This window comes from Hemitrygon akajei, chromosome 24, assembly GCF_048418815.1.
Source record: "Hemitrygon akajei chromosome 24, sHemAka1.3, whole genome shotgun sequence".
NCBI classification, from domain to species: domain Eukaryota; kingdom Metazoa; phylum Chordata; class Chondrichthyes; order Myliobatiformes; family Dasyatidae; genus Hemitrygon; species Hemitrygon akajei.
This window is the reverse complement of record NC_133147.1, coordinates 8,097,832-8,124,962: the sequence shown is the minus strand read 5'-3', so window position 1 is coordinate 8,124,962 and position 27,131 is coordinate 8,097,832. Positions and strand designations below refer to the sequence as shown.

The 27,131-nt window shown below is 42.1% G+C and overlaps 1 protein-coding gene across 2 annotated transcripts; it reads right to left on the bottom strand.

The window, feature by feature from the left end:
* Positions 1-336: 336 nt before the first annotated feature.
* Positions 337-27,129, bottom strand: zbtb8os (zinc finger and BTB domain containing 8 opposite strand). Of its 2 annotated transcripts, none has more exons than XM_073028283.1 (7): positions 26,977-27,129; positions 15,296-15,320; positions 13,332-13,453; positions 8,024-8,106; positions 7,247-7,299; positions 4,270-4,306; positions 337-4,170 (listed from the first exon to the last, which is right to left on the bottom strand). In XM_073028283.1, exons 1-7 carry the CDS (start codon positions 27,056-27,058, stop codon positions 4,084-4,086), a joined length of 489 nt encoding a protein of 162 aa, XP_072884384.1. In that variant the 5' UTR covers positions 27,059-27,129; the 3' UTR covers positions 337-4,083. The 2 variants fall into 2 exon arrangements, with proteins under 2 accessions (XP_072884384.1, XP_072884385.1); XM_073028284.1 differs by lacking the exon at positions 26,977-27,129 and adding an exon at positions 26,777-26,951.
* Positions 27,130-27,131: the final 2 nt, after the last annotated feature.

The window sequence follows — 27,131 nt, the reverse complement described above, 5'->3', positions numbered from 1 at the left end:
AAAAACCCTTACCAACTGAAAAAAAACACCAAGAAAAACCCCGTTGGGAGCACAACCCCGGAGCTATACATCATACAAGCTTATATAGAAGAAAAACATCAATCCGCCAACTCAATTCCATTTAAAGAACAATCGGAAGGAAACCATATTAATTAACTCAAATCAGAAGATAGTAGTGGGCAAATGAACCCACCTTTTCTCAAAATCAAATCCAGGATCAAAAGTTTAACTTTTGATTTTCTCCAAACTAAGACAAATAAAACTTCCCAGCCTCAGAAAATGACCACTAAATTACAAGTATCTTGATGTTGGCAAGTGACAAACTGGACACAGATGCTTACTGTAACAGCTTTATTGAATTGTACTTTTAAAACTGCACGATGTTTACAAACCCTGATCAGAGTAAAATATTAAGAACATTGTAAATAATTCACAATACATTAAATGCTGGAGCAACTCAGGAGAGGCAGCATCTATGGAGACGAATAAACAGTCAACATTTTGGGCCAAGATCCTTCATCAGGACTGGAAAGGAATGGGGCAAAAACTAGAATAAGGTGGAGTGGGGAAGGGATGATGTGAGCAGCTGGCTGGTGACAGGTGGAAGATGTAAAGGGCTGAAGAAGGAATCTGCTCTACTGTGTGAAAGGAACATGGGATTCACAAATAAAAATTCTCAGTTAAATTGATCAAAATTTCTGGTTGTAATTAAATGGATAAAGGGTTGGTGGCTGAATACTTTTACAAGGCCCTGTATACCATACCAAGAAGCAAAATTTCCCTTGGAGAATGTTTATAAAAATAAGAGATTAAAATCATTTTCACTACAAATAAATCCATTGAAAGGTGAAAGGCATTGTTCCAACATCAACACTGCCTTAAATTGCTGGAAATAACAGGCAGGTCTGGCAACCATCTGTGGAGGGGGAAGCTGAGATAACGTTTCACACTGAGGACCTTTAATCAGCTCTAGAAACAGTTAGAAATCAAACATACTTTAAGTTGCAGGGAAGGGCAACACAGTGGAGAAGAGAATGTCTGTGATAGCACGGAGACCATGAGGAAGTGACTGACACAAGTGGTGATGGTGGTGCCTGGTGGGAAGAGGTGTTGTTTCCAGTTCATCTGTCTGCAGGAGCTGTAATTAGGAGAGGTGTGAGGATAGAAGAGATAAAGAATACCCAAACTGTGATACAACACCCTGTACGTTCTGGAAGGGACTGTCTGGAATTGGGACACAATGCTGGAGGTAGAGATTCTCAACATTTAGATCAGGGGTTCCCAAACTTCTTTACGCCATGGATCAATACAATAAAGCAAGGTGTCTGTGGACACAGGTTATGAACCCCTCATTTAGATCGTTAAGTGCACAATCATTTTGAGATTGAGCACATAAACAGGCTTGTGCTGTTGACTGGGCATGACACTTGGATCTCAGTATGCAACAAAAACTGATTCAAGAAATGCTGATCATCTTGAACCTATCTGTAAGCAGAGGTGGATGGCAAATGTTAAAATTGGAATATCACACACAAGATGCTGGAGGAACTCAGCAAGTACAGTCAACGTTTTGGGCCGAAACCCTTCGGCAGGACTTCAGCAGGCTTTCCTAGGCGCTGTCTGGCCTGCTGAGTACCTCCAGCATTTTGTGTGTGTGCTTGGATTTCCAGCATCTGCAGATTTTCTCTTGTTTGAAACTGTATCAGTTGGCATTCTAACCTGTTCTGGTGAAGATGAACACAGACAAATAGGAACCTTACAGCCTCTGCACTGGTCAGTGAAGCCTGCAATTTCAGGTAAATAGCATTTCTGATTTTTATTGGAACTGAACAAGTTGATGAACGCTCGACATATCTTCCACATTTTCTTTCAATCAAGGTTTCCCAATGTGCAGACATTGGAAAGGATTCAAAGGAGTTTCACAAAAATTATTCTGGGATTGAAAGGCTTATCATACAGGGTTTGGATAGAGTGCATGTGGAGAATATTTCTTACAGTAGTGGAGTCTTAAGACCAGAAGACACTGCCTCAGAATAGAAGGACTTCTTTTTAAAATGGAGAGGAGGAGGAACTTCTTTAGCTAGAGAGCTGTGAATTTGTGGAATATGTTGCCACAGGTGGCTGTGGAAGCCAAGTCATTGGGTATATTTAAGGCAGAGGTTGATGGATTCCTGATTAGTCAGAGCATGAAGGGAAATAGGGAGAAGGTAGGAGTTTGGGGCTGAAAGGGGAAAATGGATCAGCCATGATGAATTGGCAGAGAAGACTCAATGGGCCAAATGACCTAATTCTACTCTATCTGATGGTCTTTTTTATGCTACGGACCCCTACCAATAACCGAGATGTCTGCAGACCCTAGGTTGGGAAGCTGTGCTCTAGATGCTGCCTGACCTACTGAGTAGTACCAGCAGTCAGTTATATCAGACATCTAGCATCCACACATTTATGTTTTTTTGCCCAAATAATTTATTTCTGAATTAAAAAAATACATTTCCATTGGGAAAATTCCACAGTTGGCTTAATCATTTCAAGGTTCAAGATTCAGAGTATGCTAGAGGAACTCAGCAGGTTAGGTAGTTTATATGGAAAAGAAGGTTGTAACAGCTGGGTGTGGTAGTGGGGATAAGGTCTCACTACCTATTAAATGCTCAGATTGGCAAACGTTTCAAATAGCCTCTAACAATCAAGTCCAGTTCCTGGCCTTCACATGTGGCTTAGCTACCAAGGCCAGCAGAACCACTTCTACAGACTGAAGGGGCAAAGGCAGGTTCCTGGTGCTTTAAAACCAGATGGGTTCGTCAGCCATGTTGGGCACTTCATCTAGGAGAAGGAAAACTTTGATCTCAAATCTCCACTGTCTTGAGGCTGTATCCACACGCAGGGAAGGTTTCGGGAACGATCTGAGGAAAAATCCAGATTCTGAGTCCCTAAGACAGTCCTACGTTGAGTTCAAAGCTGTCTGGCTGCTCCTGCGACAGTGCTGGTGCCAAACCGTGTCGGTCACTGTCACTCCATTTGATTTATCAGTTGCGTGGAGAGGGAGAGCCTGATGCATGGACAATAGCTTGCTTTCCATATTGTACTGCCCTGGCTTGCATATCATGTTGACAGCTAGGATGTAGTTTCTGTGGTCGATCCCAACCAATGGAGGGCCTCATGGAAAAGAGCCTGAAAGGTGAAGGACCTGATGAAGGGTCTCAGCCTAAATCGTTGACTCTCTAGATGCTGCCTGACCTGCTGAGTTCCTCCAGCATTTTATAGTCACAGAAAAGAACAGCACAGAAAAAGGCCCTTTGGCCCATCTTGTGTGTGTTACTTTGCAGAATCTCGTGTTCAAGTTTCAGATTTATTTATCACATGTACATCGAAACATACAGTGAAATGCGTCGTTCACAAGCACAACTGACACAACCGAGGATATGCTAGGATGTTACCTCACATTCCGGTTCTAGCTGGAATCCTTTTCCACCCTACTTTAAGTTTGATTGTTATTTAGATTTTATCCTGAGTTATCTACCTTGCATGTTAGTTCTTAAGAGACACCATATCATTCTGTAGTTAGGCCACTCCACGTGATAGATCTGTTGTTCCACCTTGCTAGAGTGATATTCAAATATCTGAATGTGTCACTTTCTAACAGTTTCAGATCTGATATATTAAAAAATGCACCCAGTGTTAAAAACCTTACCAGCAATCTCATTCAGTCTGCAAGCATGCCAGACAAACAGCCGGATTACCAGCACTGCCCAAAAAGTAGAAACAAGGTATCCATCCATTTCAGAAGGGTTAGAATTAAGTAGAAATATATTATTCTACCAAACCTAAGTGGATGGGATATATTTATCCAGCTCAGGACAGATATTTTCTAATTTACTGAATTACCATCTTTGCCACAAGTGTCACATCTGGACTTCCTTTATCCAGTTTGGCAAATTAATTTCTTTTAATAAGTTAGTGTTTGCTCAACAGGTAGTTTGCCAGATATTAGCCCACCTTGGCACATTATTTCCAATACAGTTATTGTAAAAATATACTTTGGACATAGTTTTTGATAGACAGAACTGAAAAGCGGAGTGAAAAAAGTCAAATATCAATGATAACAAAAATCTGAGGCGATTGCTCTTCGTGAATCTGCATTGCTGAGTATGTGATGGCCTTCACCTCTGTGCCCTGCAAATGTAAACAGAGAGAGTGGCAGTAGTCAGATAGGGTTTAGGGCTCCGAACACCGCAATTTTTAAAGTCAGAAGGGATAGCATCTAATCATTACCTGAGGATGCTTGGCCAGATCAAATTCTTCACCCCATCTTAGAGTAGAAATCAAGTTGTTAGATTTTAGATTACATCACAGGTAAAGCCCTCCCAACCATTGAGCACATCTACATGAAACACTGTTGTAGGAAAGCAGCATCCATCATCAGAGACCCCCACCACCCAGCCCAGGCTCCCTTCTCACTGCTGCCATCAGGTAGAAGGTACAGGAGCCTCAGGACTCGCACAACCAGGTTCAGGAACATTTACTACCCCTCAACCATCAGGCTCCTGAGCAAAGGGAGATAACTACACTCACTTACCCATCCATTGAGATGTTCCCACAACCAATGATCTCACTTTAAGGACTCATTATCTTGTTATCTCATGTTCTCATTATTTATTGCTATTTATTTATAAATGCAATTGCACAGTTTGTTGTCTTCTGCACTCTGGTTATCTTTCACTGATTCTGTTATAGTTACTATTCTCTAGATTTGCTGAGTATGCCCACAGGAAAATGAATCTCAGGGCTGCATATGGTGACATATGTGTACTTTGATAATAGCTTTACTTTGAACTTTTACATTTTAAAAAATAAAACACACGCATCAAACAAAAATCTTAGCACAACTTCCCATTAAAGTACTTACTTAAGTATCAGTTTAAATGCTGTTAGATACGGGATACAATGTGATATTGTCATTGAATAGATATGAACAAGTGGACAGTGCACTCGTTTGAGAGAACACATCAAACTAAATTGCAATGGATGTACAGTTATTCTTATTGCCAAAAGGAATCCCTAGTTGGGCAGTCTTTCATTGATTCGGTTATAGTTACTCTACTATAGATTGGTTAAGTACACCCACAAGAAAATAAAACTCAAGGTTGTATATGGTGACATATGATTGGGTTTTGGCAATTTACTTGAAAACGTTCTGTAGCAATACTCAGAGAAACCATCAGTGTGCTGTTAATTGTGCAGTCCTCTAAATACTTGGCCTTTATATACTGGCTCAACTGCTCCAAGAACATAGAATTTTGGTTGCATGTAAGCCAACAGCAACACTGAGGAGAGTACTTTGCAGACCAAAAGAATGAATCAAACTATTGAACAAGACCATCGTGGTCTTGTTACGGATTCAGGCAACAATAAATATATGAGTTAGGCAGGGGTTCTTATAACAAATAACACGTTTATTAAACACTGAAAACAAACCCCCAAAAGTAAACAAAACACTAACGTAACTGGAAATCAGCTGCTGTGCGGCAGCTTAAACAGTTCTTAAAGCGATGTTGCAAAAACAGTTCTTCAAAGTAGTATTGCCAAAAGTTCAGAATGCTCACAGTCCATTTAAGGGAGAGACTTTTTAAGACGATTTAAATTCTCTTTCACGTCGTGTTGCTTCGGTTCCCAAGATTGAACTTTTTCCCACGAAGAATTTACGAAACGAAACGGCTTAAAGGCACTGACCTTTCCTTTACAGAACTATTCCCAATCCTTTCTGCTATTTCGCAGGGATTAACACGAGAACAGTCAACGAATTCCTTCCGAATAAGGATCAAACAAGGTCGAACCTGTTTCACCGTTGAAATCGATTCTCCTCGATCTTTAACTCCCAAACTCCGATCTTCACTCTCCACTGATTCACAACTAGCAGTATTGTAGAGAAACTGCTGGCAATGACCTTTTAAACTTTAGGCATTAGATAAAACTTCATCTTTCAACTAAACTGTGTCATAACATTAAATCACGCAGTGGCATGAAGTCAACATGGCAAATCCAGCCACGAACTGCCCCTCCTCACAGGGAGGGGTCCTCCTTTTATACCCTGTTAAAAAAAACCTGTCACATGACCTCTACTGGTGGGAAAATGACGTCACTCTACCATCACAAGACCATTACCTCAAGTCCAGTATAGCTTCAACCCCAGTCACGTGACAAGGGTACCACTGTCACGTGTCACAAGTACGTAACAGTCTACAAAATCCAATGCGTGGACTGCAGCAAATATTACATCGGCTAAACCTGGAGAAAATTATCTACAAGGACCCATAAGCATTAAGACGCTGTAATGTGACATGACCAACTCTACCTCGTCTCTACCCATGAAGATTGAGAAGGGCACAGATTCGACTGGGTATCAGTGAAAGTTATGGTGCAAGCAAACACGTGACCTGCAAGAAAATTCCTTGAAGCGTGGCTTTCTGTGAAAACTTCTGTAAATAGACATGTAGACCGATCCCAGTTATCAGCTAATGCAGGCAAAATTCCAGACAACAATGCATGAAATTCACCACACAACTAATCAGTGACAAGACATCACATTTACATCACAAGTGAGTTTCTGTAATGCCAACCAATTAGCCAAGCATTTGGAGGGCACCACAATTAACAGCACACTGATGAGTTCTCCGCATATGATGATGAAAGATTTGGAAGAAAATGACCAAGACTGGAGATCACCTCAACCCAAACTTCGACCATCCGAGCTACACATTTTCTGAATGGTAATGTATATGAACTTTAATAATAAAATTTATTTTGAACTTTGAACCATGGATACTTTAAAATTTAAGCACATAAACCAACATTGAACTTGTGCCAATTTACAAAACTTGAAAATCTCCAAAACCCTCTGAATATGCAGGTCTTGAAACTTAATTTTCAATTCGCTCAGTAGATCTCTTCCCTGTTTGCTGTGAAATGGCTTCAGGGGTGGTGATCAAATATTAAATAGGCAGATGGAAAATGGGGGCAAAAAATATCAGAACAATTTGAACAGCAACAGAATAACAAGAGAAAATAAAACAGTAATATTTAACAGACTCCTAGATGGGCACTTGAATATGTGAGGAATGGAGACACAAAGCTTTTGTTTAACTTGGCCAAGCAGCCATTCCTGTGCTGTACTGATTGATGTGGACTCAAAGATTACTAATTCTCTAGATTCCAGTTAGAACTCATTGGTCTAGGAAGCTGTAGTACTTACCCTATCGATCGAATTGTGTAATTATTTCTGTCTAAGTGAATCACTTTCATCTCCTAAAAGAGCAACAAAAAGAAAAAAGTTGGAACAGCATCTTTAAAAGTCAATGCCAATCATTAACAATTGACCTCTGCCTAGTTCCTTTCCAGTCCTGATGGAGGGGGTTCGGCTCGGTCCAAAACTTTTCATTTTAAGATTCAGGATGGTTTAATGTCATTTCCAGTGCCAAAATGTAAAGGAAAATTAAATAATTGTTACTCTGGATCAGACGCAGGACAAAAAATACACAATAAGATAAAGAACACAGTAATTCCTCAAAAACACAATATAAACATGTAAGATAGCTTACATACATAAACACATGAAAATCAGCAGATGATTTTGTGACTCTGACTCTAAGTTCACTTTGCTTGCATCTGTAGCTGATACGATATACAGTCTGACAAAAAAAATAACTTGCTGGTTCTAGCCAAGCCAAAAGACACAACTTCTTAATAGTTAACCAAAAGCAGCAACCACAAAATGCTGGAGGTTTCAGGTGAAGATCCTTCTTCAGGACTGGTGCAATGTTGTCATCAAATAATCTGGTTTGAGCCAATTGGGTTTCCACTTTGAGATGGGATGCAGCGGGTTCTCATAGCATCCCATGGATTTAATGTAGGAATACGCAAAACTGCTTAAAATTCTTTCAGACTTTCTGGAACATTGCTATCTTCGCACAAACAATTCATTTCACTCTCTGTCAGTTCATGCACAACTTAGTTTGAAACAGTTACCAACCCTTGGAATAAAAAACGTTTCTGCGCTGAACTGGTACAGCCATTCAGCCATGAAATTATAGAGCAGTGATTGCATGTCATGTCCTACAGGAAAGGAGACAGAAACATAAGAATTCATTAAAATTCATATTATATTCCCCATCATTCAAATAATCACATGTACATCAGGATCTATCGTTTGTGTTAACAATGAACATGCCCAAGGATGTGCTGGGGGCAGCCCATAAAAGTTGCCACACATACCAACACCAACATAGCACACCTACAATGTTCAACACAACACACAGCACAGATCAGCATAAGCATCACCAACAACGACAGAACAAGCTGTACTATAAATGTGGAAAAAGTTTTAGTGCATGGCAACAAACTTTAATTCTTCTTGTGTCATGTTTACCATCAAACTGAGGCCAAGTTACTTGTCCTACAGGTTTTAAGCCTTACTGCTTGGGGAAAGTAACTATTTACTGATATTACTGTGAAAGCAACTGATGCTCCTGTCATGGATGCTACTTAGCCCCCTCTCTGATGGCAGTGGGACAAACCTCAGAATGCTGCATGACCTCCTCCAACATGTTGTGTGAGTTGGCCAATTGTAAACATTTAGTGATAAATCCCAATGGATAAGACAAGGAACAGAATACATTTTATACTACAGATAATACATTTCCACGCACTGCTCCTTCAATGTCACCAAGGGAACATGGCCACCATCATCATGAGGAAACGCTGGAGATGGACTGGACAAGTGATGAGAAGAGAGGCAGCACTTTATTAGACCTCTGAAAGGAGGAGGAAACCCAGGAGAACTACACTGCAGAGGCAGAAATGAGGACCCTGACAATTTACAATGACCAATTAACCTACCAACGGGTATATCTTTGGACTGTGGGTGGGAGGAAGCCCACAGAGTCACAGAGAGAATGTACAAACTCCTTACAGGCAGCAGTGGGAACTGAAGCTAGGTTGCTGGTACTATAAAGTCTTGTGCTACACTATGATACCGTGCCTCCCTCTAATCTCTTTATTGTTTTCGTTTAGGACTTCCTCCATGTACCTATGTAAGGAATGAATTGTCTGGATGGCACGCAAATAATGTTTCTCTACTGTATCCCAGTACATGTAACAATAATAAACCAATATCTCCTCCCTCACCTGCATTCAGGGCCTAACAGTCCTACCAGGTGAGGCAACACTTCACCTGCAAATCTGTTGGGTTCGTCCAGCACCTCCACCTCAAGTGGAACTTCCTGATGGCCAAACATTTTAATTCAGATTCCCGTTCTGGAACACCTAATTCTTCATTCTGTCTCTGCCACTTTACCAATGAAACAGTGCATGTTTCAGGATGAACCCCCTTAAACCAAGTCAGTTACAGCTTATAAACACGAGAGGTTCTGCAGATGCTGGAAATCCACAGAAACACATACAAAATGCTGCAGGAACTCAGCAGGCCAGGAGGTATCTATGGAAATGAATAAACTGTCAATATTTCGGGCTGAGACCCTTCTTCAGGACTGGAGGGCCGGGGGTGGGGGGAAGGGTAAGGAGGCTAGCTGGAACGTGATAGGTGAAGCCAGGTGGGTAGGAAAGGTAAAGAGCTGGGCAGGAAGGAATCTGAGAGGAGTGTGGACCATAGGAGAAGGAGAACGAGAAAGGGACCCGGGGGAAGTAATAGGCAGGTGAGAAGAAATAAAAGGTCAGAGTGAGGAAGGGGGGGTGTGTGGAGAAGGGAAATTTGTTTACCAGAAGGAGAAATTGATATTCATGCCATCAGGTTGGAGGCTACCCAGACGGAATATAAGGTGTTGCTCCTCCACCCTGATGATGGCCTCATCTTGGCACAAGAGGAGGCCATGGACCGATATGTCGGAATGGGAATTTGAATCGCAATTAAAATGTTTGGCTACCACCGGAAAGTCCCATTGTAGCAGATGGTTACAGTTTTTTGGGTTCAACACAGAGAGCAAATGTTGTTCCTTTGTTCATGAAGAGCAATGGTGACGTTATAATGAACCAGTCAGACTTACATCAGTGGTAGTGAAACTACTGCAAAAATTCGAAGGAAGAGGGTTTATTTAGATTTGGAAAGGTGGGCATAGACAACGGATAATCAGCAAGGCTTTTAATTAATCAACCGATTTAATTTTATTTATTGATCATGGGAACTTGTGTTTTGTGAATTTGATAAAGAATATCTTTTTGTCACATAAACAATGAAACCTATGGTGAAGTGTATTGTTTGCATTAAATCAAATCAGTGGGGATTGTGCTGGGCAGCTCGCAAGTGTTGCTGTGTTTCTGGCACTGAGTTAGCATGCCCACAGTTCACTAACCCTAACTGGTACACCTCTGGCCTGTGAGAGGGAAAATGTACAAAACTCCTTATAGACAATAGTGGAATGGAACCCTGATCTTACAGCCAGTGTTGTAAAGCATTACGCTGACTGCTACGCAACCGTGTCACTCCACTGAATTTTTAAACTCCGCGTATTGCCGAGGACAGCGCAGTAGCTGTCTACGTGAACTTCAGTAAGGCCTTTGACACTGTCCCAGATGTAATGTGACAAAATGGAACCTGTGTGATCCTGGAGTGCTTTACTGGTTCAGATGGAGGCTTACAAGAAGTGTGTGTGTTTTTATGGCATGGGGTGTGTTTACAATAAGGAATGTTTTGACAACACAGCTGTCATGGGGGAGGAAGCCTCAAAAGACAAAAGGACTGATTGAAAAAACAGATGCCACATGCAGATAAGGGAGGAATGTTATGGGATGAAATGACCTCGAAGATGAATTACTGGATTTTGTACAAGTATAAAAATGGTTTGTTTTGCGTTGCAAGATTGAAGCTATCTTCCGATTTAATGTATGGAGGTGGATCCTCCCTTGCAATAAAACATGCTTATGATTTGATCCACTCTGAATTTGTTGTAGTTTGTTGCTGTATATTAGAAGACCTAGCTGAATGGTACACAATGACATGAAGGAGTTGTATGCCACTATGTTTACAAGTGAAAACTGGCCATAGATAGCAAGGAGGGTTCTTTCCATCAGCTGGAATTTAATGCTGAAAAGTGAGATGTTATGCACTTATATTGGTTAGGCACACAAAGTACTGTGTATAGTGCTGGTTTCCACACAATTATGATGTAATTGCTGTGTAGAGGTACAGAGGAGATTCACCTGGACGTTACCTGGATTGGAGAACTTCATTTCTAAGGACAGATTGATTAGCCTGGGCTTTTTTCACCCAGACTGTGGGAGACTTGTGAGGATGACTTGGTACAGATACACAAAATTATGACAGGGATAGACAGGGAAGATAGTAATGAACTGTTTCCCCCATTTTAGGGGTGTATAAGACAAGGTGGCATAGGTTTAAAGTGAGAGGGACCAGTTTTAGAGGGAATCTTGGGAAGTTTTTTTTTGTGGCTTGAGGAGGTGTTAGACATTTTAGGAGGATTTAGTAAAGCACTTGAATTGACAAGGCACTGAATGCTGTAGACCTACTGGGAGTGATTAGTGTGGGCACAGTGTGATGAAGAGCAGTTCCTGTGTTGTACAACTCTAGGATCCGTTTTCCTGCTATTTTTGAAAACATCCACAATTTTTTTAAATTACCTTTTGCCTTGCATAATAATCCTTTCTGTCATTTGATCTCCTGCCAAACATCCTTTATTCCCTCCTCCCCTTGCACCTTAAATCTTGTTAATCTACAAGATCATTTGTCCAGTACCGATGGAAGATCAATCTGGTGTGAGAGCGAGAGTGAGACGCTGGATAACGGACTGTAGTTTTTGATGAACTCTGGATTAAAGTCTCTCTGGGAGCTTTTGCTATTGCTTGCATGCCACAGGAGTGAGGAGGTGGAGGTTGGTGCTTCTGCTGGTGCAAGTGGGAGGGAGGGGAGGGTCAATCCTTCTGTTGCTGCTTGTGCATGGAAGGGGGAGAGGGGCTTTGGGGTTTGGATGCTTCTATCATTTTTTGGGGGTTGTTTCGTGGATGTCTGTGAAAAGTAAGAATTTCTGGTTGGACACTGTATAAGCTCTCTGATATTAAATTGAGCCATTTAAATTTGAACTACTTGATTTGCTAAACATATTTCAGCCACTGCAGTAGTAGGCCTCCATTAGACTCGATAGACCATGGATTTGCACCTTGGAAAGTTCCCAGGGCACAAGCCTGGGCAAGGTTTTTTTTATGGAAGACTGGCAGTTGCCCAAGCTGCAAGTCTCCCCTCTCCACACCACCAATGTTGTCCAAGGGAAGGGCATTATGACTCATACAGCTTGGCACCGGTGTCCTTGCAGAGAAATGTGTAGTTAAGTGCCTTGCTCAAGGACACATACGCAACCCTCAGCCAAGGCTCGAACTAGCCACCTTCAGATAACTAGACGAACACCTTAACCACTTGGCCACGCGGCAACAGGTGTGCCACTGTAGCAGGTGTGCCAAGCATTTGTTGCATCTGGGGAAGGACTGGGGAAAGGATTGATGCTGACTAATCCTGTAATTCTATCAACAGCTGTTCCCATACCCCAAACATCACCCGTCAGATAACTGGGAATGCAAAACTCTATCACAGCACCCTCCAGCCCCAACCCCCATATGTAGATATTTAGAGAACAGTGTGAAGACACATTAAATTAACGAAATACCTGATGCCCCAAAGCCTTGGCCTTGCAACAGGACTTGATGAATACAACATTTTTCACATGAAACCATATTGTTAATGTGGAATGCTGCAAGTCTGATTCATTGGTGGGTGGCAGGGGAGCTGTATGGCCTCAAGCCGCAGTGTCACCTGTTTACAGCTTGGCAGCAGAGAGCTGTCGGAATTGGTGTGCTTCACCAGGGCAGACGTCTCAGTTGCAGTTGGTGCTGCCCCCCAGTGTTCGTTCAGCAGAAGACAACCTGTATTGTGTTTGTAGATACTGCAACATTCATGGATTTAGGGTCTTGGACTATATACTTTGAGTGACTGTATTTTACTGATAATATGTACTTGCTATATGTGCTTTGTGTGTCTGTTGGTTTTACACTATGGCCCTGGGGTAATGCTGTTTGTTTGGCTGTATTCATGTACATTTAAATGACAATTACACTTGAACTGATTAACAGATGACCTTGTAGCACAGGTATATTCACATAATGGATAACAAAACTTTATTATCCTTTAAGGATAACAAGGTATATTCACATAATGGATAACAAAACCTTATTATCCTTTAAGGATAATAAAGGATATTATTATATCCTTTGTTGAAAATCTATCAACACCATTAAACTAATCAGAATGCTAAGATTACCTTCAGCCTTTACTTCAAGGGTGGTTAATGGCTGCACAGTTTCTATGTCTGTCATATAGCCAAACATTGCCATGACAACCTGCTCAAAAGCCTCTTCTACTGTATCACCCCATGAGTGCAACCTGCAAAGCACAAAACAAAGGAGTTCAGGGCCTTGAACTGAAAGCTAACTCTTTACGAAGTATTAGGAAGCAGAGATAGATTGTGCATTTTATTATGCCTTAATTGTAAAACCAGGAACTGATTTTAGATTGTGCATTTTATTATGCCTTAATTGTAAAACCAGGAACTGATTTTTTGTACTAAACTACCAACAGCTGTAAAAATAAACATTTAGATAGAAGTCAAATGGTATTATTGAACTGTTAAAGAGAAATGAACACAATTTGTTAACAACCTAGAAACAAGCTGGTTTTCATCATGACCATCCAGGACATGCCCTCCTCTCATTACTACCATCAGGGAGGAGGGACAGGAGCCTGAAGATCCCTCTTCTCATTACTACCATCAGGGAGGAGGTACAGGAGCCTGAAGACCCCTCTTCTCATTACTACCATCAGGGAGGAGGTACAGGAGCCTGAAGATCCCTCTTCTCATTACTACCATCAGGGAGGAGGTACAGGAGCCTGAAGATCCCTCTTCTCATTACTACCGTCAGGGAGGAGGTACAGGAGCCTGAAGTCCCCTCTTCTCATTACTACCATCAGGGAGGAGGGACAGGAGCCTGAAGATCCCTCTTCTCATTACTACCATCAGGGAGGAGGTACAGGAGCCTGAAGTCCCCTCTTCTCATTACTACCATCAGGGAGGAGGGACAGGAGCCTCATGACCTCTCATTACTACCATAGTTTGTTATCTTTTGCACACTGGTTGAACACCCAAGTTGGTTCAGTTTTTCACTGATTTTGTTATGGCTAATTCTATGGGTTTATTGAGTATGCCCATGAGAAAATGAACCTCAGGGTTGTACACGGTGACATAAATGTACTTCGATAATAAATTTGCTTTGAACTTTGAAATAAGAGGAAAGCACTGGTCCCTCTTACCTGCACTGCCCGTTAATAGATCATAACTGATCTCTTGCCTCCGCACCACTTTGCATCTACCCTTGACAGCTACAGATATATGGTGTCTACCTTCAAAATTCCCAGTGACTGCACCTCAACAGCTCTCAGGATGAAGAAAGTCCTTTCCATTCTACTCTCCTCTTACTTTGTGACTGTGACTCCTGGTTTCTGACACCTCCACCAAAGAAAGCCAAATTCCCATCTGCCTATGTCAAGCCCCCTAAGAATTGTGCATGTTTCAATCAGATCCAATCTCATTCTTCTAAACGCTCAAGACTACAGGACCATCTACTTAATATTATGTTTGAAGTCAATCCCACCTTCATGTTAGAAATCAAAACAGTAAATTTTTGTAGGACTTCTTATACTTTAAATATTTCCACAGTACTTTCACCTTAAAAACATTAATTTACATTAATGTCACATTGGGTGGTGGGATGGAGATATGTCTCTACCAAAGGAGGTGCAAGGTGCTCCTTCCTTCCACTAGCCCGCAAGTCACCCTTGGACAAGGTGTAGCACTTGCTTAGCACCACCCCCCACTTCCTCCCGATCAGGGTCACGTGAAGCCATGGGAGCAGGTGGTGAATGATCGTATGAGCAGCTGGTGCACATCACAAGTCCTGGTTATGTGACCACTGACACCAGGCAGACAATCTCTGAAGAGTTTTCATAATGGCTTTACCCTTCTTGTAAAGACACTGCCCAGAAGGCGGCAATGGCAAACCACTTCTGTAGAAAAATTTGCTGAGAACAGTCATGGCCATGGAAAGATCGTGATCACTCATGTCACACAACATGGCACGTAATGAACAAATGAATGCCATCCAATTTACTTGCATGATATATCTCTTTCAACTATCAGTTCACTTTATAGTAGGCATTTTAATAACTTACTGAACATCAGCAGTGTGGTCCAAATCTACAGAGAGAGGAAAAAAAACCAGAATTAAAAACTGTATAAACCTGTAGGAAGTATACAAAAATATGAGGTGTATACTGCAATTAGAGGTCATGGGTTAAAGGTGAAAGGTGAAAAGATTAAGGGGAGCATGAGGGGAAACTTCTTCACTCAGAGGTTTGTGAGAGTGTGGAACGAGCTGCCAGCACGAATGGTGCATGCAAGCTCGATTTCAGCGTTTAAGAGAAGTTTGATCGTATATGGATGGTAGGGGTATGGGGTACAGGACAAAGGGATCTGAGTACCCCTATACACAAATCACAACAAGACTCACATTAACAAAGTACTGGAGGATCTCAGCAGGTCAGGTAGTATCTATGGAAATTAATAAACAGTCAACATCTTGGGCCGAGACCCTTCATTAAGACTGGAATCACCAAGATTCTGATTAATTTTATTTATCACATGAACATCAAAATGTGTAATTTGCATTAGTGACCAAAACATCCCAAGGATATGCTGGGGCAGCCCACACGAGTTGCCATGCATTCTGGCACCAGCATAGCATACTCACAATGTTCAGCAGAGTGACACAGACCACAAGCAACAAAACAACAACAGCGAAAAGCCTCGTTCCTCCCTCTGAGCTAATTAAACAAACCAATTCAACACCCTAATAAAAACAGGCTCAGCAAGCAAATGGTGAGGGAAACAGTTCCCTGCCCATCACTGTAAGAGGGCTGTCTGCGGTTGTGCTCGAATCACACCCAGCCCAGATGAGACCAGGCTTGGCCCATCCTGCACAGGTCACCCTGTCCAAGGAAAAACACTTACAACAAAAAGTTCAGCACATAATTGCTGGAATGGTGATTTGGCTGCAAGATGGGAACATAAATTTTTCATGATTCACGTAGATGTAGGAGCAGGTATAATGTACAAACACACAAGACCATAAGATACATAACATATAGGAACAAAATTAGGCTTTTTGGCCCATAAGTCTGCTCTGCCATTTCATCATGGCTAATCCATTTCCCTCTCAGCCCCAATCTCCTGCCTTCTCCCTGAATCCCTTCATGCTCTGACTAATAAGAATCTACCAACCTTTGCCCTAAATATACCCAATGACTTGGCCTCCACAGCCTCCTTTGACAAGGAATTCCAGACTCACCACTCCCTGGCTGGAGAAATTCCTCCTCATCTCCACTCTAAATGGACATCCCTCTACTCTGAGGCTACGTCCTTTGGTATTAGAGAAGATTTGGAATGTTACCAAAGAACTCGCAAATTTCTATAGATGTGCTGTACAGAGCTTTGTAACAGGTAAGTGTGTGTGGGGGGGGGGGGTGTGGGAAGAGAAGACTACAACACAGAAGTGAAATAAGCTGCAGAAAGTTGTAAACTCAGTCAGCTCCATCATGGGCACTAGCCTCTGTAGTACCCAGGATATCTTCAAGGAAAACGCCCCAGAAAGGCGGCGTCCATCATTAAGGATCCCTATCACCCAAGACGTGCCTTCTTCTCATTGTTACAATCAAGCAATTGGTATAGGAACCTGAAGGTTCTTATGATTCAGGAACAGCTTCTTCCCCTCTGCTATTAGATTACTGAATGGACTTTGAGCGCATTAACATTACCTCACTACTTTTTAATTTCAATTTTTGCACTACTGGTTTAATGTAACTATTTAATAAATAGATACATTTACTGTAATCCACAGTTTTTTCTCTATTATGTATCGCATTGTACTGCTGCCGCAAATACAACAAATTTCTCTGGTATTAGACTCCCCCATCATAGGAAACATCCTCCCCACATCCACTTTATTGAGGTCTTTAAACATTCAATAGGTTTCAATGAGGTCTCCCCTCATTATTCTGAATTCCAGAGAGTACAGGTCCAGAGTAATCAAATGCTCCACATATGGCGAGCTTTTCAATACCAGAATAATTTTTGTGAACTTCCTTTGAACCCTCTCCAATGTCAGCACATTGGGAAGCCCTGATTGAAGGGAAATGTGGAAGATATGTCGAGCAGTCATCAACTTGTTCAGTTCCAATAAGAATCAGAGATGCTGTTTACCTGAAATTGCAGAGTTCACTGACCAGTGCAGAGCCTGTAAGGTTCCTATTTGTCTGTGTTCATCTTCACCAGAACAAGTTAGAATGCCACCTGATATTCCAGCATTAACATTTCCCATCCACCTCTGCTTACAGATAGGTTCAAGATGCTCAGCATTTCTTGAATCAGTTTTTGTTGCATACTGAGATCCAAGTGTCATGCCCAGTCAACAGCACAAGCCTGTTTATGTGCTCAATCTCAAATGATTGTCCACGTAACGATCTAAATGAGGGGTTCCTAACCTGTGTCCACAGGCCCCGTGATTTATGGTATTGATCCATGGTGTAAAGAAGTTTGGGAACCCCTGATCTAAATGTTGAGAATCTCTACCTCCAGAGTTGTGTCCCTAATTCCAGACAGTCCCTTCCAGAACGTACAGGGTGTTGTATCACATTTTGGGAATTCTTTATCTCTTCTATCCTCAAACCTCTCCTAATTACAGCTCCTGCTGTACTGGATGAACTCCTGATGAACTGGAAACAACACCTCTTCCCACCAGGCACCACCATCACCACTTGTGTCAGTCACTTCCTCGTGGTCTCCATGCTATCACAGACATTCTCTTCTCCACTGTGTCGCCCTTCCCTGCAACTTAAAGCATGTTTGATCTCCAACTGTTTCTAGAGCTGATTAAAGGTTCTCAGTGCAGAACGTTATCTGAGCTTCCCCCTCCACAGATGGTTGCCAGACCTGCCTGTTATTTCCAGCAGTTTAAGGCAGTGTTGATGGTGGAACAGTACCTTTCACCTTTCAATGGATTTATTTATAGTGAAAATGATTTTAATCTCTTTTATTTTTATAAACATCCTCCAAGGAAAATTTTGCCTCTCGGTATGGTATACAGGACCTTGTAAAAGCATTCAGGCACCAACCCTTTGTCCATATAATTACAACCAGGAATTTTGATCAATTTAACTGAGAGTTTTTATTTGTGAATCCCAAGCTCCTTTATCATTTTTAGTGTTTTGGCTCTACTGCCCAAAAAACAGGGAAAATTGTGAAGCATAAAACACTAAAAATTCAAACACTGAATTGTCAGCATTTTCGGTGTAGAGTGTTATCTCAGCTTGCCCCTCCACAGATGTCACCTGACCTGTCTGTTATTTCCGGGACTTTAAAGCAGTGTTGATCTTGGGACAGTGCCTTTAACCTTTCAAAAAATGGATTTACTTCTAGTGAAAATTATTTAAATCTCTTTTGTTTTTATAACATTCTCCAAGAAAACTTCTGCCTCATTTTATTTGAATGGTGTGTTGATCTTCACACCAACACTCCAGACACCTAAAATGATTGCTAATCACTGGTGACTCTGGGCTACATTCACACACGTGCAGACATCTCAAGCTGATGTGCTGTTTTTGGTTTGCAATTGACTCCCCTCCACAGCTCCAAGAACACCACTGTTCTGAGCTATATTTTAAATTCAATCTGCAATCAATGGTTCAATTTAATATTAAAGTATGTATGCAGCATACAACCTGAAATTCTTACTCTTCACAGACATCCACAAAACAGAGAAAAAAAGGCAAAGAATTACTGAAAAACATCAGAACCCCAAAGCTCTCGCTCCCATGCACAAGCAGCAATAAAAGCATCAATCCCCACCACCCACCATGCCAGCAACGGCAAAGTCCCCCAGAGCCCATCAAACACTACAGTCCATCCCAACACCTCGACATCTCAAATATGTCCTCTCACTAACAAGTGAGAGAGGTATTGCTCCTGACACAGCACCAGGGGAGGCCAACAGCTTGCTGTTTTGACGTTACAATCTGCAGCACCGCTTATTCAAATAACCTCAACCTGAAACTGAGAAGTGAGAGTGAAAGTGAGACATGCACCAGATTCATCAGGTCTGAAGACTGGTTACTGATGAAATTAAAATTTGCTATATGACATAACCCCTTAATACGCTCTGCCCAACTGCCTGATTAGCTTTGAGTCTTAAAGTGATACAGCACATAAATAGCCTTGCTGGATCTACCTTAGTGCTATTTGCCTGTTTTTGGCTCACAGCCCCCCACATCTTTCCTATCCATGTACCTGTCCAAGTACATTTTAAATATTGTTAAGGTACTTGCCTCAACCACTTCCTCCAGTGGAACATTCCACATACAACCTCTCGGAAAGTTTTTTACCCCTTAGGCTCTTATTAAATCTTTCCCGTCATCTTAAACCTGTGCCCTCTAGTCATTGATTGCCAACCCTGGGGAAAGTACTGGGTGCATTCACTCCATTTAAGTCAAGTTTATTGTCATTTAGGTATATACATGTATATCGCAAAAAGAAAGCTTCAACCAGCGGCCAATTGGGACAGTGGAGGCTTTCAGTAGAGGGGACTTCAAACAGGTCCACTGCCCAAGGATAAAAGGCAGCAGCGGGCCAGTATAGCGAAAAAGACCTTTGACCAGTGGCCAATACGGACATCGGAAGCTTTGAGAGGAGGGGACTTCAATCACGTCCACCACAGCCGGCCAGCACAACGAAAAGTAGCTTTGACCAGCGACCAATTGGCATTTGAGATTGATTAATGAACAAATTAAAGAAAGGTAGGAGCAAGCACAGAGGCTATCGTCTGAGTGGACCTGGTCAGATGGTGGATCTTAAGGCTTTAGCTCTTTGAGGCTTCAGTCAGAGAAAGCAAAGGAAAGAATAGTTCAAGTTTTTTTGTTCTCTTCTTTATATCTGCTCAGCTAGGACAGTAGGAATGACAGGCAGGATAATGGAATGCTCCTCTTGTGGAATTTGGGAAAGCAGGGAGACCTCCAGAGTCCCTGATGATTACAATTGTGAAAGGTGCATTCAACTGCAGCTTCTAATAATCTGCATTAAGGATTTGGAGCTGGAACTGGATGAGTTCCGGATCATTCGGGAGGCTGAGAGAGGTGACAGATAGGGCATATAGAGACGCAATTACACCCAAGGTGCAGGGCACAAGAAACTGAGTGACAGTTAGAAAAGGAAAGAGGTTATGGAGCCAGTGCACAGCACCTCTGTGGCCATCACCCTCAACTGCAGGTATACAGTGGCATGCAAAAATTTGGGCACCCCGGTCAAAATTTCTGTTACTGTGAATAGTTAAACGAGTAGAAGATGAACTGATCTCCAAAAGTCATGAAGTTAAAGATGAAACATTCTTTTCAACATTTCAAGCAAGATTAGTGTATTATTTTTGTTTTGTACAATTTTAGAGTGAAAAAAAAGGAGCACCATGCAAAAGTTTGGGCATCCCAAGAGATTTGAGCTCTCAGATAACTTTTAACAAGGTCTCAGACCTTAATTAGCTTGTTAGGGCTATGGCTTGTTCACAGTCATCATTAGGAAAGGCCAGGTGATGCAAATTTCAAAGCTTTATAAATACCCTGACTCCTCAAACCTTGTCCCAACAATCAGCAGCCATGGGCTCCTCTAAGCAGCTGCCTAGCATTCTGAAAATTAAAATAAATGATGCCCACAAAGCAGGAGAAGGCTATAAGAAGATAGCAAAGTGTTTTCAGGTAGTTGTTTCCTCAGTTCGTAATGTAATTAAGAAATGGCAGTTAACAGGAATGGTGGAGGTCAAGTTGAGGTCTAGAAGGCCAAGAAAACTTTCTGAGAGAACTGCTCTTAGGATTGCTAGAAAGGCAAATCAAAACGCCCGTTTGACCGCAAAAGACTTTCAGGAAGATTTAGCAGACTCTGGAGTGGTGGTGCACTGTTCTACTGTGCAGCGACACTTGCACAAATACGACCTTCATGGAAGAATCATCAGAAGAAAACCTTTCCTGCGTCTTCACCACAAAATTCAGCGTCAGAAGTTTGCAAAGGAACATCTAAACAAGCCTGATGCATTTTGGACACAAGACCTGTGGACTGATGAGTTAAAATAGGACTTTTTGGTCGCAATGAGCAAAGGTATGTTTGTTGAAAAAAGGGTGCAGAATTTCATGAAAAGAACACCTCTCCATCTGTTAAGCATGGGGGTGGATCGATCATACTTTGGGGTGGTTGTTGCAGCCAGTGGCACGGGGAACACTTCACTGGTAGAGGGAAGAATGAATTCAATTAAATACCAGCAAATTCTGGAAGCAAACGTCATATCATCTGCAAAAATGCTGAAGATGAAAAGAGGATGGCTTCTACAACGGGATAATGATCCTAAACACACCTCAAGATCCACAATGGACTACCTCAAGAGGCGCAAGCTGAAGGTTTTGCCATGGCCCTCACAGTCCCCTGGCCTAAACATCATCGAAAATCTGTGGATAGACCTCAAAAGAGCAGTGCATGCAAGACGGCCCAAGAATCTCAGAACTAGAAGCTTTTTGCAAGGAAGAATAGGCGAAAATCCTCCAAACAAGAATTGAAAGACTCTTAGCTGGCTACAGAAAGCGTTTACAAGCTGTGATACTTGTCAAAGGGGGTGTTACTAAGTACTGACCATGCAGGGTGCCCAAACTTTTGCTTCAGGCCCTTTTCCTTTTTAGTTATTTTGAAACTGTAAAAGATGGAAGTAAAAAAGTAATCTTGCTTAAGATATTAAAGAAATGTGTCATCTTTAACTTTATGCCTTTTGGAAATCAGGTCATCTTTTACTCGCTTAGTTATTCACAGTAACAGAAATTTTGACCTAAAACTTTTGCATGCCACTGTATCGCTTTTTAATCTCTGTTGGGGGAGATGACCTAACAGAGGAAAGTCACAGTGGTCAGGTCTGTGGCACTGTCTGCCTCTGTGACTCAGAAGGGAAAGGGGAAGATAAGGCACACTGTGGTGATAGGGGATTCTTTAGTTAGAGGAACGAACAAGAGGGTCTGTGGGCAAGAATGAGATTCCCGGAGGAATGTTGCCTCTTGGGTGCCAGGATCCAGGATATCTCAGATCGAGTCCTCAGCAGTCCTAAGTAGGAGGGTGAACAGCCAGAAGTCGTGGTCCATGGAGGTACCAATGATATGGGTAGGACGAGTGACGAGGTTCTTCATTGGGAGTTCGGAGAGTTAGGTGCTAAGTTAAAAGGCAGGGCCTGCAGGGTTGTGATCTCAGGATTGCTACCCACGTCACGTGCTAGTGAGGCCAGAACTGGGAAGATTATACAGTTTAATATGTGAGTAAGGAGTTGGTGTAGGAGGGAGGGCATAAGGTTTTTGGATCATTAGCCCCTCTTTCAGGGAAGGTGGGACCTGTACAGAAGGGATGGTTTGCACCTGAACTGGAGGGGGACTAATATCCTAGCAGAAATGTTTGTTAATGCTGCACAGTGGGGTTTAAACTAGAATTGCAGGAGGATGGGAACCAATGCCAAAACAGTTAGTGGAGAGGTTGTGGAGGAAGATGTTGGTAAGACCTCAGACAAAGTCAGGAATCAAAAGGTTGAGCCTGGTGCGACTAGTGTCCTGATCTGCATATATCGTAGGAAAGACAGATAATAGTGCTGAAGATGAGGTAGCTGGTTTACAAACAGAGGCAATGTGTAGTGAGGAGAGGCTGTTGATAGGGCAAAATTGCAGTCAACAGGCTGAGTTGCAATGTAAAAGGCAGACAAAATCGAAAAAAGCAAATACGGGACTGAAGGAGTTATATTTGAATGCGCACAGTATAATGAAGAAGGTAGATGAACTTGTAGCAAAGTTACAGATGTTGTCAGCATCACTGAATCATGGCTGAAAGAAGATCAAAGCTGGACCTAAATGTCCAAGGATACACACTGTATCGAAAGGATAGGTAGGAAGGCAGAGGGGGTGGCATTGCTCTGTTGGTAAAAAATGAAATCAGATCTTTAAAAAGAGCTGACATCGAGTTGGAAGGTGTTGAATCATTGGTGATAGAGCTAAGGAACTGCAAGGGTAAAAAGACACTGAATGGAGTTGTATACAGATCCCCAAACATTAGTAAGGATGTGGCCCACATATTACAATGGGAGATAGAAAATGCATGCTAAAGGGCAATGCTACTATAGTCATGGGGGACTTCACTATGCACGTAGATTGGAAAATCAGGTTGGTGTTGGATTCCAGGAGGGGGAATATCTAGAGTGCCTACAAGATGGCTTTTTAGAGCAGCTCATGGTTGAGTCCACTAAGGCAGGGGTGTCAAACTCATTTTAGGTCACGGGCTGGATTGAGCAAAATGCAGCTTCATGCGGGCCGGATCAGTCGGACGCGTGCGAACGCAGCTTTCGTTGCCTCCGTTTTTTCAGCCTGCTCTCATGTGTCTCAGTCTCTGCTATAACTACAAAGTGTTTCACTTTACAAATTCCGTTTCTTATGAAGAAGACTGCTGAATAAACACTAAAAACCCTGAAAACCTGGTACCTGAATAAACTCAGCATTAGCCATATCATATGCCATAGGCGCTTCGATTACTGGGGCCAGCTTTAATAGTAATTAGATATTATCTCGCGGGCCAAAGATAATTCCACCGCGGGCCGGATTTGGCCCGCGGGCCTTGAGTTTGACATATATGCACTAAGGGATCAGCTATTCTGGATTGGGTGTTGTGAAATGAAACAGAAGTGATTAAAGAGATTAAGGTAAAAGATCCCTTTGGGACAAGTGATCGTATGATTGAATTCACTCTGGAATTTCAGAAGGAGAAGCTAAAGTCGGATGTATCAGTATTACTGTGGAGTAAAGGGAATTACAGAAGCATGAGAGAGGAATCAGCCTGAATTGACTGGAAAAGAACACTGGCAGGGATGATGGCAGAGCAGCAATGTCTGCAATTTTGGGAAAGATACATACATCCCAAAGAGGAAAAGTATTCTAAAGGCAAGATGACACAACCGTGGCTAACAAGAGAAATCAAAGCCAACATAAAAGCCAAAGAGAGGGCATATAATAGAGCAAAATTTACTGAGAAATTAGAGGAGGCAACCAACAGAAAGCAACTAAAAGTCATTAAAGTAAAGATGGGATACAAAAGTAAGCTAGACAATAATATTAAAGAAAATACCAACATTTCTTTCAAATACATAAAGTGTAAAAGAAAGGCAAGAGGGGATATTGGACCGCTGGAAAATGATGTTGGAGAGGTGGTAACAGGGGACAATGAAATGGCAGATGAAGTGAATAAGTATTTTGCATTAGCCTTTACAGTGGAAGACACTAGTAGTATGGTGCAAGTTCCAGTTATCAGGTGTCATGAAATGTGTGACGCTACCTTAACAAGAGAGAAGGTCCACAGGAAACAAAGGTCTGAAGGTAGATAAGTCACCTGGACCACATGGTGTAAAGAGGTGACCACATGAAAGAGGTGGCTGAAGAGATCATGGAGGCATGAGTAATGATCTTTCAAGAATCACTAGATTCTGGAATGGTTCCAGAAGACTGGAAAATTGCAAATGTTATTCACTCTTCAAGAAGGGAGAGAGGCATAAGAAAGTTAGTCTGACCTCAATGGTTGGGAAGATGTTGGAGTCAATTATTAAGGATGATGCGTCAGTGTACTTGGAGGCATGTGATAAAATAGGCCATAGTCAGCATTGTTTAAAGGGTAAATCTTACCTAACAAATCTGTTGGAATTTTTTAAGGAAATAACAAGCAAGATAGACAGAGGGGAACTGATTGATGTTGTGTACTTGGATTTTCAGAAGGCTTTTGACAAGGTGCCACACAAGCCCGTAATATTACAGAAAAGATTCTAGCATGGATAAGCAGTGACTGAGTGGTAGCAGGTAAAGAGTGGGAATAAAGGGAGCCTTTTCTAGCTGTCTGCTGGTGACTAGTGGTCTGTATGTAATTAGTTTTGCTACAACAAGTGTATGGGACATTGGAAAAAAAGTTGAATTTCCCCATGGGGATGAATAAAGTATCTATCTATCTATCTATGTTTGGACTGATTCTTTTTACATTATATGTCAGTGATTTGGATGATGGAATTGATAACTTTGTGGCCAAGTTTGAGTATGATATGAAGATAGGTGGAGGGGCAGATAGTTTTCAGGAAGTAGAGAGGCTACAGAAGGACTTGGACAGATTAGGAAAATTGGCAAAGAAATGGCAGGGGGAATACAATGTCAGGAAGTGGATGGTCATGCACTTTGGAGGAGGAAATGAAAAGGCTGACTATTTTCTAAGTGGAGAGAAAATACAAAAAATTGAGGTGCAAAGGAACTTGGGAATCCTTGTAATACACACAAAATGCTGGAGGAACTCAGCAGGCCAGGCAGCATCTATGGAAAAGAATACAGTCAACATTTCGGGCCGAGACCTTGTGGAAGATTACCTAAAGATTAATTTGCAGGTTGAGTCCGTGGCAAGGAAAGTAAATGCAATGTTAGCATTCAATCCAAGTCTGGAATATACAGTAAAAGCAAAGATGTAATGTTGAGACTTTATAAAGCACTGGTGTGGCCTCATTTGAAGTATTGTGAACAGTTTTGGGCCCCTGATCTAGACAGGATGTTCTGAAACTGGAAAGGATTCAAAGGAGGTTCACAAAAATGATTCCAGTCATTGGGTATATTTAAGGCAATGTTGATAGGTTCTTGATTGGTCGGTGAACGAAGGGATGCGGGGAGAAGTCAAGTAACTTTTTATTGTAATTTCGACCATAACTGCTGGTACAGTACATAGTAAAAATAAGACAACGTTTTTCAGGACCATGGTGTTACATGACACAGTACAAAATCTACACTGAACTACGTAAAAAACACAGAAATAAAACACTAGACTACAGACCTACCCAAGACTGCGTAAAGTGCACAAAACAGTGCAGGCATTACAATAAATAATAAACAAGACAATAGGGCAGTATGGTGTCAGTCCAGGCTCTGGGTATTGAGGAGTCTGAAGGCAGGAGATTGGGGCTCAGAGGAAAATTGGATCAGCCATGATGAAATGGTGGCGCAGACTTGATTCTGCTCCTTTATCTTTTTGTCTTATGGTCAAGTGAGACGTTTCTCTGGACCAGTAAAGCACAGCAACACACATAAAACATAATACAGTAACTCAAGAAAGCAAGAATTAAATGCACAAACGTACACAGAGACAAAATAAAATGCATAAATTAAATATTGTAGGGTACAGTACAAATTATCCAGTGACATTTCGAATGCAATGCGGTAGGAAGTTCAGGAACCTAAACTTAATGGCCTGAGAGGAGGTACAGAAGCCTGAAGGCACAAGCTCAATGATTCACGAATAACTTCTTTCCCTCTGCCATCAGATTTCTGAATGGACATTGAACCCATGAACACTGCCTCACTATTTTTTTGCACTACTTATTTAACTAAATTATGTATTACATTGTAGTGCTACCGCAAAAAAAAAAATCCTTACATATGACGATGATATTAAACAAAATGGGCCGAAGGGCCAGTCGCTATTGGCTCTGGACCGAGTGAGCAGGCCATTCGGCCTATGGTAAATAGACATACCCTTCCCTGGAGCAACCACTCAGTGATTCCCTCCTCACTACCTACATCTGCTGGGGGTGGGGGGCAGACAGCTCCGTAGTGTACCATGACGGATGGGGTAGGCGCTCTGGAAATGTTCAACCTGCAGGAGTCCAGCCGTCGCCCAGCAACGAGACCTTCCCCACCCAACCCGGTCCGATCGAACAGCTGACAGCACTCACACTCGTACTTCTTGGTGACAGGCGGGTACTTGTCCTTGACCGCCCTCTGCTCGACCGTCAGATCATACTCTCGGTCATCCATGTTTAGGCCGCTCTCTGCTCTCTATTTGGTGACCCGGTCCAGTGGCCTCACCCACCCTCTGATTGGCAGAGCC